This window comes from Melitaea cinxia, chromosome 17 (genome assembly GCF_905220565.1).
Source record: "Melitaea cinxia chromosome 17, ilMelCinx1.1, whole genome shotgun sequence".
NCBI lineage: Eukaryota > Metazoa > Arthropoda > Insecta > Lepidoptera > Nymphalidae > Melitaea > Melitaea cinxia.
Window position 1 is genome coordinate 15,521,177 of NC_059410.1, and position 16,320 is coordinate 15,537,496.

General features: G+C 33.9%; 1 protein-coding gene across 1 annotated transcript in view; it reads left to right on the forward strand.

Moving 5' to 3' along the window:
• Positions 1-12,500, forward strand: part of LOC123661449 — a 47,173-nt gene extending 34,673 nt beyond the window's left edge. Inside the window, exons 38-41 of the mRNA XM_045596405.1 lie at positions 9,158-9,351; positions 9,652-10,279; positions 11,253-11,417; positions 12,123-12,500. Of these exons, the coding sequence (XP_045452361.1) occupies positions 9,158-9,351; positions 9,652-10,279; positions 11,253-11,371 (941 nt within the window). The 3' untranslated portion in view covers positions 11,372-11,417; positions 12,123-12,500. The remainder of the gene's footprint in view (positions 1-9,157; positions 9,352-9,651; positions 10,280-11,252; positions 11,418-12,122) is intronic.
• The last annotated feature ends 3,820 nt before the right edge of the window (positions 12,501-16,320 follow it).

The following is a 16,320-nucleotide window of genomic DNA, read 5'->3' on the forward strand; positions in this document are numbered from 1 at the left end:
CTCCTGGGGGAATTGGGGCTAGGGGTCAACAACGCACTTGCGATTTATCTGATGTTGCAGGCATCTATAGGCTACGTTATTTGTATACCACCAAGCAGGCTGTGCGCTTGTTTGCCAACCTAATTGTATAGAAAAAATAATCGAAAATCTAAATTAAATAATTATTAAAGACCGCAAGTATACTCCATATTACTAACTGTACTCTCAAAGATTATTTCTGTAAAATATCTCATCACAAGAGTAGTACAAAGAACTTCATACGCCCCATTTACTCGTAATTCAGACGTGCATTCCCTCGGAACTGACAGCGATTAAGTGAAGCCGCGCTCACACGTCGCTAGTTACTAGTGCCAGTCACTGAAATTTATCCTAGATAAAATATGTTTAATCTTTAAAATTTATCTAAATAAATATACTTAATAGCGTATATTTTGTAGGGGAAATGTTTTGTTAGTAGAACATATTGAGATTATAGAGTTCTGTAAAAGGTTTGTGATAATCAAGCCTCATGTAACGCCTATATAATTTCACGTTGGTCCTGTGTTTAGAACCTACTTTTCTGTAAAGATTTTGTGTACTTTTGTGAGAGGGATAAAATGAAATTATAAAGAGGTCTGTATAAAGATCGTTTATAAATCCCTAATATTCTACCATTTGTTTGTTTTTAATTAGGTAAAAAATTACTCTAGCTATCTAAATATTCATCTCAATGAATTTTGATGTTTTGGATATTAAACAAAACAAACAGATTTAAAGAACTGCACCTCGTAAGAGCTATAGTGACGTCACACAAACATATTACAATTTCAAAAATTTATTTACGTATATGTAAAAATACAAGCTCAGCTTTGCAGTTTTACTCGCTTAACGAGACTATATACATTTCTCAGGATTTCTGGTTATCAACGTACAAATTTTCATTAAAATCAGCAGTTGTTTTGCTTGAAACATCCATCCAAGTTTCCTAAATCTTGGATATAATATTATTTGCAAAATTCATCAGTTTAAAGTGTCACTGGCACGAGTAAATGGAACCGTGTAAACGTGCCATTAAAGCGCTAAAGTCGAAAGTAATTCGGTCAAATGTCTTCTCACTAATGCTTTTACATTCACGTCTGCGCGGATTAAAAAATATCCGGATTTACTGGTTTTTAATATGTCTGTCTGACGACTCTTGACGGCACTTTATACTTTCTTAATACTTTTGACATACACACACATGGGCGTATCCACAGTGGGGTAAAATGGAGCATTTGCCCCAACCTGACCCGAAGGTAATAAATATAAATTTTAGATTGGCCAAAATACCCGCAAGATATTAAAGAAATAAAATTTAGATAATGAAGGTATACAAAATCCCCTCCCTTCTATCATCGTACAACCAGACGCTCTGCGGTACGCCACCCATATATGGTTGACACTTCCCCTATACGTACTAAGCGATTCACTAGTACATTCTTGATCCGTACGGCCGAAAAATGGAAAAAAAAACTATAACCTTAGGATCTCTAGTGAATAGGTTACTTCTAGGTAAGCGTGCTCCGTCTTAGACCGCATTTTCACTTATCATCATGTGAAATAGTAATCAAACGTAAGCCTATCATTGTATTAAAAAAAAATCGTTTTCTAAGTACGTAGTTATGTTAACTACTTATTGAATTTTCACGTTTATTTGCTTCTGCCCCACCATTTACAAAATTCTGTATAAGCCCATATAAACAGACGATCGTCTCTTCTTTGAGTATGGGGTATCGACACCGATATTGAGCGCTCGGTGATAGATTAGGGATAATTGAACGAAACTTTCACAATTGTAATTTTGGAGGCTTACCTTATTATTTTTATAAATGACATTATTTTGACTTTCATCATCATCATCATCATCATCATCATCATTACAGCCTATACAGTCCACTGCTGGACATAGGTCTCCACAAGTTTACGCCAAAAATAACGTGAACTCATGTTTTTGACTTTTTGACAATTTTGGCTTTTATTAGGTGTGTATATTACTTTATGACGAAATAAATGTTTTCATTTCATTTCATTTCAATACATAGCGAAGGTTTTAATCTTGATGCATTGTTTACTATTATATAATATCAAAAATATATATAGGGTCATAAAAAGAAGTAGGTTAAAACAAAACAATTGTAGTGTAATAATATTATTTTTAATAAAAGACGTAGAATTAACTTTTATAAAGGTAAGCAAAGGGTTTCTCCAATTTAAGTAATTTTTAACCTCTATAATTGAGGTAAAGGCACAGGAGGCGATTTCCTGCTCTAAATCTGGAGCAACCCGACTGGGGAAGTACCTCGACCTTACAGGAGATAATAACAGCTACACAGCTAAATAATACTTATTTAAAGCAGTGTTGTGTTCCTGTTGGTGAGTAAGGTGAACAGAGCTCCTGGGGGGGAAGATTGGTTGGGAAGGGGGTTAGGTTCGGCAACACGCTTGCGATGCTTCTGGTGTTGTAGGCGTCTATAGCTACGGTAACCATTTACCACAAAGCGGACCGTTCGCTTATTCGCTACTTTTTTAATATGAAAAAAAAAGGTTTAGAGCCTAATTAGCCATGACTTTCCACTGAGAACTGGCGAACAAATATCTTTTAGATTACGTCAAAATACGTGTACTTTTATTGAATACACTTGTGTCTAGTAACTAATATAAACCACAACGTCAACGTAAAGTTACTCTAAGTGACAACAAATTAAACATTAGAACTTTAAATCCCATGGGAGACCGCGGGTAACGCCTAGTATATTATAAAACAAGCACTATTAAGTGTAGGTAATCACGCCAACAGCGGGTCAAGGCCGTGTATAATAGCTATGAAAACGCTTGTTTACGCTTTTCTCTTACGTTATTCGCGAATGAAAACGAAATGGAAAATATAATGGGAATGTTGGAGCATGCAATAATCGTTACTTTATTAACCGATATACAAAAAAGGTGGAGGTTCACAATTAGCTTGTATTGTATGTTACCTCAGAACTTTTTACTGGGTGGACCGATTATGATGTTTTTTTATGGAAAGGTGGTGCGTGTCATGTACTTTTCGAGTTATATTTAATAGCGCGTATTAACTTGACAAATTTTTCATGTACCCACGTTGTATTACTACTCGATGTAATTGAAGTCGGTTTTTTTTCGTTTGCGAGCAAACACAATTATTCAGGTCGAATTCCTCCATTTGATAAAATTTATCTTGTAAATAAGTTACTGATAGAGCATCAATATTTGACTAGAAGTAGCTCCGTGTTTAACCTTATTATCGCCTCTTAAACACAATTATTCAGGTCGCATTCTATCATTTGATAAAATTTATCTTGTAAATAAGTTACTGATAGAACATTAAATATTTGACTGGAAGTAGCATGTTTAACCTTATTCTCCTCTCGCCTTTTATATAAGTACAGTACAAAATAAGATCTGCCCTATTTTAATTTGGCCATTATCAATGTTTAATAGATAATGGGTTTGGTGCGAACTTTCACTTCAAAAATATGGCATACTCCAAATATTTTAATAAAAACAATAGCTCAATATTATTCAATTGAAAAGTAATCTTGTTTCTTAAGAACCTTCTACCACGTAAACATTTACATAAATTCTAAGAACTCTTATATCCGTAACCGAATCTATCGGATAATCCGAAATATTCACCCATCTTCTTTTTTTTTCAACGAGTATTGCGGACCTTCTTCCCGATTCTTCCCTGCAGAATCTGCGTTCCGAATCAGTGATATCTTCACTTTTAACCATAATTAATAATTTAATTGGAAAGATGCTTTTGAAGCCTATTTGAATGTTAACTTTAATTTTGGTATCCGTAATAATTAAAATAGTGGATATAATATTATTCAAATATATCCGAAACCATATCCGAAATGCCATATCCATAATATCCATAACATCTCTGCACCAATTAATCACAAAACCTCAACATCTACTACACGACTAGTACACAGTAACAAAGAAAAGCTACACAAACAGAAAGCTCGCTCGTCCTAGATTCCCATCTCAATACGGGTCAGGGACGGCGGATAATGATTACTCTTGTAACTGATTGTAATGGAAATCGCTTGGGTTTGCACGTTGGCGCAGTCGGTAATGACGCTGTATTCTGCTTAGGTGTTGCAGATTCGTATCCATATAGTTTTGTAATTAAACATATTTTTGAAGTAAAACCTCTTTACGCACGCTTGACTTGGGCAGTGAGCTGGTGAATGCGTGACGAAAGCGTTATGAAAAATGTGATCGGGCGAAGCGAACGATACTTATATTAGGGAACATATCTACTAACCCGATGCATGCATTGTGAAGCTACCGTCTATTCGGAATGTAGATTTGGCTGAAAAGAATCGGCAAGAAAATTATTACTTTCTAAAAAAGACACAAGAAGTAAAACAACGGATCTAGACTGTATATAAAAATATATAATAACATATATAATAAAACGGACCCAAGCAAACATTTTTTTAATAAATAAATAATAAATAAATATGTACACAATACACACACGGTCGTCTGTTCCTAAAGTAAGCAACTCAATGCTTGGGTTATAGGTAACAGCCGACTGGTGTATTGACATTTTTTTCGATAAACATACTTATAAATAATACATATATAAATAAATATTTATATTACACCCCAGACTCGGGGTGGGAATCGAACCCACAACCCTCGAAGTAGAAAGCAGGGTCACTACAAACTGCGCCAAAGGGTCACATTAGGTAAATAGAAACGCATTGAGAACTTTATTTAAAGTCGGATAAACAAAGGATAAACGAAGCAACAAAAGCGGCTGGTCACGAAAAAAGTCAAAAAACAACTTCGTCCTGTCTTCGTCCGAACAATGAAAACGTACCGCGTGACCCGATCGCTGAAAAACCTTTTCAGCGCTTTTTAGAGGCAGTCGTCTGTGATCAGTGCTCTTCTATTTTTGATAATGTTTGAAAATGTGAGCATGTATGTATGTGTAAGTATTACATAACATATGCTAGATACTGTATTTATGTAAGTCATTTAGTACGTTGGGGAATAAGCTGGTGAATGCGTGACGAGAGCGTTACGAAAAGTGTGATCGGGCGAGGCGAACGGAAGTTAAGAAAGATATAAGTTAGTCAAAGAGAAAGAGTTACGTAGAGATTTACTTAAGTCGTGTGGTCTAAAGCACTACTTGTTTTTTTGTTATGTACTAAGTATAATCAGCATGTAAACGGTTCACTGTTCGGCAAATAGCTCTTCTCTATGTTAAAGAGAGTCACACTATTCCACTGAAACTTAATCGACCATTTCTTTATCATGAGCAACAATCGCTATCTGCTATCAGCAGCTAATGATAGAATTATGAACGATGAGATCTGCCTTAATCGAGAACTGAACATGCGACCATCAGCATTAAAGCTACTATCACTGCACCTATTAAATATAAGCCCAATTTCGTTCTAACTTCTATATGTTACGTAATAAATTTAAAATAACCTTTTTATAAATTCTAAACTATTGATAAAAAATAAAATTATACGTAAAATTCAATTTTCCTAATAGAAACACGTAACAATTACTCGTGAATCACACGAAGGTAGCGTATTCCCGGAGTGCTCGCTAATAAATATTTAATAAGCCGTTTGAATATTTAAACACACTTACACTCCGCAAAGGTGTTCTAACGTGAATAAATAACGCCTTGAACTCAACTGCCCCAGTGCGATGTTATCCTCTGGGGCAAAGACTAATTCATAGATACTGACCGTTGACCATTTATCAAAATTCGCGAAAACCGTACTATAATTATATATTAAATTAAAACAACTTTTTCTGATTTTATCGTGGTTTATTTTGTTTTATAGATGTCCGACGTTTCGGATACTTTACAACAAGTTTAATTGGCTAGAGCATCGACACAGTCAGTCGGAGATGCAGGTTCGATCCCCGTTGGAACGGTCGATTTTTGATATGATATTAAAAAATATTTAGAGCCGTACGCTTGTTTGCCGACCTAGTTGTATAAAAAATACAAAGCCAAAGAAAATTAATTATAAATTAAATACTGAACAATAGTATATTAGTGCCCCAGTTGCTCGAAAGTGTCTCCCGGACAAAAGCGCGTCACGTAACCGGGTCACGGGCACTCCGTTTATTATCATGTTAGTTTTAATGTATAATTAAAAAACTTTATTTTAATACATTTTATAAGCGACAAGTACAATGTGAGGTAAAGTTCACGTGTAATTAAAACGGGTGGTACATTACATCGCTCCTCGCTCGTGTTTATAACTACGAGTTTATAATAAAACTTGAACTGAAATTAATTAGGCTTTAAACAAGACGTTTCGTGGTAAGAAAAAGCTCTTATTTCCATAAAGGAAAAAGATTGTAGCTTAAGCCACGCTGTCATATGCGCCACGCTGCTTCACAATGGATCGGCGTATAACCATGTATATGAATATAACTTCAACAGTAATTTTAATCACACACACACAGAATAAAACAAAGTCGCTTCCCGTTGTCTGCTTAGATCTTTCAAATTACGCAACGGATTTATATGCGGCTTTCTTTAGTAAATAATGATTGTAGAGGAAGGTTTATATGTATAATGCATGCATAATATAGTAGAGGAACACTGATAGTTTTTGTTACCGTGCGAAACCGGGGCGGGTCGCTAGTTAGGTGATAAAAAACTCATCACCATTTGATTCAGGTTGAGAATATTATTTGCCATTAAGTCCGGCTTTATTCCGTTTTCGATTTGGTCAAAAGAAAACTAAAATAATGATATATCACATTTTCCGCGAATCTTAAATAAGAAACATAGGATTATCATCACAAAATATTATCAGAAATAACTTCTATATATTAATGGAGTAACGCAACTAGTGACATGTAACCTAGTTACAAAAATATCCAGCGCAGTCAACGCACGTCCAGAGGAATGTCCATTACGCTCGGTGACGATAATAATTAATGCTGCATCATTTTGCTTGTCCTTTATTTAAACCTAGTTCATTTTAAAAAGTTAGCAGATTGTCTTTGTGATTCTAGTCTTCCTACGGCTCATCGAAGTATTTTCAAGCGGTTTCTACAGGTTATGTTGGACAATTCTCTTCAGTGACGTAGCGAGCTTAACTCACACCTGGGGGGGAACAATACCATATTAGCCCCGTACCCCATACGAAAACCATATAATATGTCCAGCAAAATTAATGTAACAGAATACCAATTTAATAAGCTTGAGTGATTAAAAGCTAGCTATACGGTTTATATTCTGCCTTCGAATAAATGACAATGCTTCTGACTTTCGTTCTTGACTCTAGTGGCTCCCAATGTCTTTCTGAAGTAACCTGTTAACCTTTTATATGCCTTATTTGACCCAAGGGCTTCTTTTTTTTTTTAAAGAAAAAAATGTATTTTTTGTTGACTACCACTACATAGTATAAAACAAAGTCACTTTCTCTGTCCCTATGTATGTTTAAATCTTTAAAACTACGTAACGGATTTTGATGCAGTTTTTTTTAATAGATAGAGTGATTGAATGGGAAGGTTTATATGTATAATACATGCATAATATAATAAAGGAACACTGATAGTTTTTGCAACCGTGCGAAGCCGGGGCGGGTCGCTAGTTAGGTATATGTTTTAAAGGAGACTAATACTAAAATTGCCTGTTCGTAAGATAGACTTCTATGTTCAGTCAGTTAAATTATGGAATGGTCTACCATTAAAAACACCATTTCCACCTACAAACTATAATACCATCCCTTGTACAATTTGTAATTATCTTGAACTTATCATTTGTAAGTGATAAACAATAAAGGATAAATAATAAAAAAAATGGTACGCCTTTAAACCCATCTATTTCAGGCGTTACTTACCGTTATTGGTCAAAAAAAAGACCCTAGAGCAGGGGTGTCAAACTCAATTTTGCAATAAAATGTGTAGGCAAATAAAAAAAGATGTACTGAATTATTATAACATTTTATTTATTTAATAATGTAGTATATAATACACGGTTGTTAAAAATCATATCAAGTTGCGGCCGTATCTTTGACATCCCTGCATTAGAGGTTCTATTCTTTTTTTTTTTTTATATAAGTAATATACATCCACGGGCTTTTGAACCCATGTCCTTTTTTTGTTTTGTGTTTGCAGACAAACGAAAAAAAAAACGACTTTCATTACATCGACAAGTAATACAATGTAGATCGACGAAAAAATAATCAAGTAATTACACGTTATCAAAGATTACTCAAAAAGTAGTTATCAGATCTCGATAAAATTTAAATGTGACACATGATAAACATCAGCTATCGATTAAATTAAAAATTATCAAAATCGGTACACCCGCTCAAAAGTTCTGATGTAACATACATAAAAAAATACAGTCGAATTGAGAACCTCCTCCTTTTTTGGAAGTCGGTTAAAAACATTTTTTAAAATCAAGGTAGGCGTCATCATTGTTTAAGTTGGACTAACTTAATGTCTCCAACAGATACGTGAGTCCACCGACCGGTTCTTATACTAACGTATGAGACATTTTTTTTGTTAACTATTCTATTATTTAATCTAGATGTATAAATTTATCTACGATTTTTTTTATTATTACTATATGTATTTTTTTTCTTATTTTTTTTTTCTTTTTTGTTAAGTTATTTTATATAATGATATCTTCCATTGTCCATTATCTAACGAACAACACATTTCCTAATAATAATATACTTATATCTAACTCAATCTTACATTATTTACATGCGTAAACGTTTTCTTAAATATATATATTTTAATATTATATCACCACCTACTGCCCCCAAGTAAAGCAACCTATTCGCATTTTATTTTATTCGCATTTTATTAGAGGTTCTATTCCGTACCTATATACTTTGCTGAATAATGTTTATTTTTTATACGTTTGTACTTTTTCATGGTACTAAAGTGGCACACAAGTGTACGGTCTGTTTGATGGACCCCTGCAAGACCAGGAGCATTTCTTGTGTTCTCCCCAGGAATTTAGGCCACCTTACCCAAGACAGAGGAACACAACACTGCTTGAAAGTAGTACTATTGCCCTGCTCTGCCCTACTTCAACAATACAATATGTAAATGACTACTACTGACTAAACTTTAGTGTATTTTCCCCACCATTCAGTGCTACGTCGGATAGAGATGGCCCCCAACAGCGGTAAGGTGACGCTGTATTTGGGCTCGCGGGACGGTAGCGACACGATATCTCGCGTCGGTCGACAGTGCTTCAATATACACGTCGTGGGACCTAAAACTAAAACTAAGCCGGCTTATGCGAAGATAATTGACTACTACAGACCTTATATTAAAGATACGCAGGTAAGAAGTAATAGTAAATAAATTACAGCTCATACTTACACCACTGTTTACAAAGGTACATACTTATATATACCTTTCAGAATTTATTATATATATTTTTGGTAGTATGTTTTATAACTGAGCTGTGAAAAATGTAAATTACATTACATAGAAACAATATAACTTATTTTATAAATATCGAAATTGTTTATATTTTTGTAAATAATATCTTTTACTAAGTAACAAAACAAAAAAAAAAATATTGTTATAAACTACTCAAATATTATTTCTATGAAAATATACAGCACCAAACAATTCCAGGTGTACACAATACCAGAAGACTGCCCATCGCAAATATCAGAAAGTAAGAACAACTACCACGCGTCAGATAACCTCTTCAACGAGGCCAGGTCTCTCGCAGACGACGGAGAGATTGTCATATCTTACGAGTATTCCTTCGAAGACATACCTGAAGGGATACCCCTCGACGACCCGATCTACGATTACGATAATCTAATCAAAAGAAATGATTACAAAATCATTAATGATGTTAAAACTAATGATAAATTTGAAAAAATAATTTCTCATCAAGAATATGCACAAAATGCTTCTCTGAATCTGAATAGTCAAGATACTAAAACAGAACTTCAAAAACCTGAAAAAGAAAATACAGTAAAAGCAACTACAGAACTAAATGACGAAAACGATCAGAAAACAGCAAAAACAGAAACAATACAAAATATACAAGTAATAGATGAACTTAAAAATGTAACTAAAGATGTAAACACACAAACAGTAAAAGGTTCAATGAAACAAGACGTTAGTAGCTCATTATCCACATTCCACGTAATAGATACAGAGAAAGATCTAGAATTCCCAACAGGTTTGGAAGGACCGATACCGTCCATAGCGTTACCGCCGAAAGATTTCATTCCGCCTCCCATCACAGGTTTGTATCGTTCAAATTGTTATGAACTTATAACTTCCTCAGAAATTCTACTAGACTACGATCACGATTTAGCCTGTAACATCCCACAGCTGGGCATAGGCCTCTTTCACTATGCAGAAGAAGGATCGAATCATAATCCATTACTCTGGTACTGCAGACAATTTTGTTGCATCAAGTAGAGATTGCTATTAGGCGAATGACATCTAGAATCGCTTCAGCCTGTAATATCTCACTGCTGGGCATAGGCCTCTTTCCCCATGTAGGAGAAGGATCAGAGCTTAATCCACCACGCTGCTCCAATGCGGTTTGGTGGATATATTCCCTACTATGAGTAACGATCGCTATCAGGTGTACATGATAACAACCGGGACCGACGGCTTAACGTGCTCTCCGAGGCACGGTGGGGAAACCCACAAGGACTGCACAAACACCCAGACCACGGCAAACACCTGTATGGCCAATACAAATGTTTGTCATGTGCGGGGATCGAACCCGCAACCGTCAGCGCAACAGGCACAATCCATGGCTGTGACCGTTGCGCCAACGCGGCGTCTAGAATAGAAAGTAAAAATTACCAATTATAGCTGAAATAAGAATCGAAGCCACAATCGTCAGGGATAAGGTTATCACTTAGAACAGCTGTCAAAATAGTAGCGTTGTTAAAAGTCATTAACCTTAAAGAATAACAACAAAGTGATGTCTTTATTATATTTTTTAGAACCTAATAATTTTAGTTTTGCTTTAGATTGATAATTTTACATTTAAGTTTTGCTTTTCTATGTTATTTGAAAAATGCTTTTGTCGATAACTTTGTCTATCATTTTAATGATTGTGTGATTTAAATTTCCTACATACTGAATCTTTATAATATGAAGTTAGTTTTAATATCCATTTATCAACAAAACTGTATTGTCAGACCTTTAATTATAGCGACCAATAATCTAATTTATACAATCCTTTTCTCTATTTATAGATCAACAAACAGAATCGAACTGGCGATCGTTCCCAGCTGTGTACTACGATCAAAAACCACGTCAATCAGTTTACTTCCAACACAGTTATCACGGACATTCTAAATCAATTGTTACTTAAACTATTAAGTTTTAAAATAATTTAGCAGATATCTCCAAATTGTGAATTAAAACTTTGTATAATATCTAAGATTTTATTTTTGTGTTACCCACATTAGGAATTCTAAACATTTTTTGAATATCATATCAAAAATTGACCGCTCCAGCGGGGTTCGAACCCGCGTCTCCGACGTACCGTGTCGGCGCTCTAGCCAATTAAGCTATGGAACGATGCACCCGCTCGAGCGAAATTTTCGATATGATAATTTTTAATTTTGGTTTAAGCGAACCGTGGCGCCGTCTATAGTGAGCTCTTTACAGAAACCCGTAACTATTCAAAGTTTCATATTACAATGAAAATCTTTGACAGGAGACGACACCGTGCTATTTTTAATATCTAAGATTTTATTTTTGTGTTACCCCGCTGGAGCGGTCAATTTTTGATATGATATTCAAAAAATGTTTAGAATTCCTAATGTGGGTAACACAAAAATAAAATCTTAGATATTAAAAATAGCATGGTGTCGTCTCCTGTCAAAGATTTTCATTGTAATATGAAACTTTGAATAGTTACGGGTTTCTGTAAAGAGCTCACTATAGACGGCGCCACGGTTCGCTTAAACCGAAAATAAAAATTATCATATCGAAAATTTCGCTCGAGCGGGTGCATCGTTCCATAGCTTAATTGGCTAGAGCGCCGACACGGTACGTCGGAGACGCGGGTTCGAACCCCGCTGGAGCGGTCAATTTTTGATATGATATTCAAAAAATGTTTAAAACTTTGTATACTTAAGAAAATGACTAAAACGTGGCTGATATGTCACTCAAAGCATTTATATTTAACTACCCCTTAGTTATATGTAATTATTTTTAATAAATAAGACTGAAATATGAATTGCATACCACTGGCTACATCTATGGTAGCTCAACCATTAATCGAGCTAATTGTGGTTGCGCTACCAATTGACCAGAAGTTAATTGAATGTTTGTTATTAGCGTATAAGATAATTTATTTTTAAATAAGATGTAATGAACAGCGGGACGGGCTGTGAGTATTTTTATCATTATATTTGCCAGCGGAAGTTGTATTGATAACGAAATAAGTTCCACGAAATGTGTAGAGGAAATTAAAGTTATTTTATCTAAAAACACGAATGATTTTTATTTTTACGTATAACCTCAATAATAATAGCTTTTTATTTATTTATATTTATATTTATGTACATGAAATTAATTTATACGGATTTACCACTTACAGTCTTACATTAATTGACATTTAAACAAGTTACATTAATCTATACAAATAAATCAAATTGGAGTTTCTGTTTGTAATATTAAATAACCGCTTTTGTACTAAATGCATATGGATGTTATACACTGTACATACACCAAAATAACATTTTTTACAACTTTTGTCTGACTGTCTGTCTGTTTGTTTCGGCTAATCTCTAAAACGGCTGGACCGATTTTGACGGGACTTTCACTGGTTGATAGCTAATGTAGTAAGGAGTAACTAGGCTACTTTTATTTTAGAAATTTATCTATTTTATAGCTCTACGAACTGAACAATAACTTTTTGTTAAATTTCACGCGGACGAAGTCGCGGGCACAGCTAGTTTATTTAAATATATATATATATATATATATATATATATATACAAGCGAGAGGCTAGCAGCCTATTTTGTGCCTAAGTGCTTTTATTTTACTAATTTTTGCCCACTTTCGTCTCTCATATGTGGATGTTGAATTAATCTCCGACCTTTCTCCTAGATAGAGAGAGAGGCCTATGCCCAGCAGTGGGATGTTACAGGCTGAATTATAATAGTATCTCCTATATTCCAGCTCGATATTTTTATATGATTTTTTTAAAATACATTTTTAGTTCATCCTTAGTTTCCTTTTTATTAAAATACCTCTCACATATTTTTTGTATTTAAACTGACTTACTAGACTCGAATCTTCTCGTGATATGCGCCCGCATGTTTACTAATTGAGTCATTTGTCCCAATTATAACATTAACAAACTCCTTTATAAGCACTCTAATTAGACCCAATAGTTCAACCACCATAAGTCCTAATTGAAGATCATTGGATCAAAAAGAAGCCTATCTTTTAATCTTGGTTTCCATTTGACAAATGTCCAATTATATTTCAATAGATATTTTATCGTAAGGAAGTAACTATACACTGCTAAAATACCGCTGTTTTATTCACACATGGTCCACACCCAACTGCTGGACTTTTTCGGAAATTTCCTACCAGAAGTAACTACTGCTATCGGGTATTTTTAATAACATCTTTTTATAGATATATGATAGCTTTCTGAAGCGCGGTAGAGACCTAAAAATCTACAAGAATATTCAAAGAGACCAAAAACAGATTTATAAATATAAATATCTTCACGAGTAGAAATCAAACCAGCGACTGCCGGCGTTAAAATGTCACAAGGAGTCAACTACCGTACATATTTGCATACTATTTGTTAATTGGATTATAAACAAAATAATTGTGTTTGCTCGCAAACGAAAAAAAACCGACTTCAATTACATCGACGAGTAATACAACGTAGATCGACGAAAAAATAGTCAAGTAACTACGCGTTATCAAAGATTACTCAAAAAGTAGTTATTAGATCTCGATAAAATTTATATGTGACCACATGATAAACATCAACTTTCGATTAAATCAAAAATTATCAAAATCGGTACACCCAGTAAAAAGTTATCGCGGATTTTCGAGAGTTTCCCTCGATTTCTCTGGGATCCCATCATCAGATCCTGGTTTCCTTATCATGGTACCAAACTAGGGATATTTCCTTTCCAACAAAAAAAGAATTATCAAAATCGGTACATCCAGTAGAAAGTTATGCGGTATAATACAACGTAAGTCGACGAAAAAAGCGTCAAGTAAAAACGCATTATTAGATATAACTCGAAAAGTAGTTGTTAGATCTCAAATAAATTTAAATGGGACCAATTGACACACACCACCTTTCGATTAAAAAAAAATTTTGTCGAAATCGGTCCACCCGGACAAAAATTCTGATGCAACATATTGTATCACTTTAAAACGATGAGTAGGTACAAACGATTGAAACCCACCGCTAAAATCGTCAAGTGAAATTGTTTGTAAAAGCGCCGTGACTCATGTTATTGGAAAACCATTACCCGATAGTCCTTGACACACAAAATTAATTTCCACTCGAGAAAAATAAACGCCAATCAATCTTGTTACATTTCGGCGAAATTCTGCCGAATACTTTTTAGTCGATTTGCTCAAAATTCAATACTGCTGTTTCGGAAGCGAATTCATCGCTCCCGGAACACTTCGATGAACTTTCATCATTTTAAAACCGAGAACAATTTCATTGGTTTGGTATTTTAACGAGATTTGAAATTCGAAAGCCTGCGAGGTGTTTTTATTAAATTACCTTTGAGTAGAACAAAAATAGAAATTATCGATTGTAATCAAGACTCGTTACTTAGGAAATATAATTCATAACAAAATTATTACAGACTAATTAAGACTTAGCACGCACTATTTTAGTAATTATTTAAGTTTCTCTCTTTTTAATTGTTATTTATGTTTATTTTATTTATTTATTTATAATATTGGTTATTAGAAATATTCGTACTAAGGGGCTAAAATACGAGATGAAGATTTTTATTCACGTTCGCTATTTTAAAAGTTAAAATTGCTATTTTATTCTATTAAAAGTAAAATACGTGTTTCAGTGTTTTAGGACATTTCACCGTTAAGATTGTACGCAAAGGTTTGTACGAGAGTGCAGTCGCCTGAGCAATTTATATGTATATACTTTTAACCGAATCCCAAAAAAAGAAAATTATCAATTCAAACATGAGTTCACGCCATTTTTGGCGTGAACTAGTGTAGGCCTATGTCCAGCAGTGGACTGTGATAAGCTGAAATGATGATGATGATGATATTAATTCGATTGTATTTTTTATAATTAAGGAGATGAAATAATAATATTTTTTTAAGTTACTGTCTTGCTTAAATCAGTCATCCATAAAGTTTTTTTTAACCTAAGCTGTGACCAGGCCTATAAAAAAAATGTTTCTAAATATCACATATTCAGTACCTACATCTTTGACCTAGGAACAATTTTAATACAAAAATAATTAGTGGATACGTAAGTAAGAATTTCCCCGTGGGAACAACATTTATACATAACGTACATATATTTTACACAGGGTTAAAATATAAGAGTTATAACAGAAGTAGCAGATTTTTAAGCCCTCCTAAAGAAGAGCATGTATAAATAAATAGTAACCTTAAATTACATGAGTCACAACTCAGTTTCCTGCGGGACAAGTTAATAATTACAGTAAGACCACGTTCCGACATCATCGATTGTCCTTCAGAATGGAGGCCATCGCATCGCTGAGAACAGGAAACCTGTGTCATTAACGAATAAACTACACGCAGGCGTTATATTGAAACAAGTTTTTGTTTTAAATTCAATAACTATGGTACAAAGTAAAACCACATCCGACTTATAGTTCCAGCCTAAATAAGTCTGACGCGCTTTTAAAACTCGATACATACTTGTTACTATAATAATTCGCGTAATTTCGCGTAATTTCCGTTCACGTGGGAATATCGAAATAAAAAGATGTCTGGGTTATTCTAGATCACCAGCTATCTATGTACCACGTTTTTATTAAAATCGGTCTAATGGTTTTTTCCTAAAAGAGTAACAAACATACATTTTGAATATCATTGCATACTTAGCATTCATATTATTATTTACAATTGTTTTTAATTATTTTTTAATAGTCGAATACTTTTAATTATTGTAAAATAAAACAAATTTTATTCAATATTAAAAATAAATAAAAAAGATCAAAGTTATCCAGCCTGAAAACGTTTCCTTGTAAAGTTTTTTTAATTTCATAAAAATAGCTCAAATCATGCATTTTGATACATCAAAAAAATATACATATTAT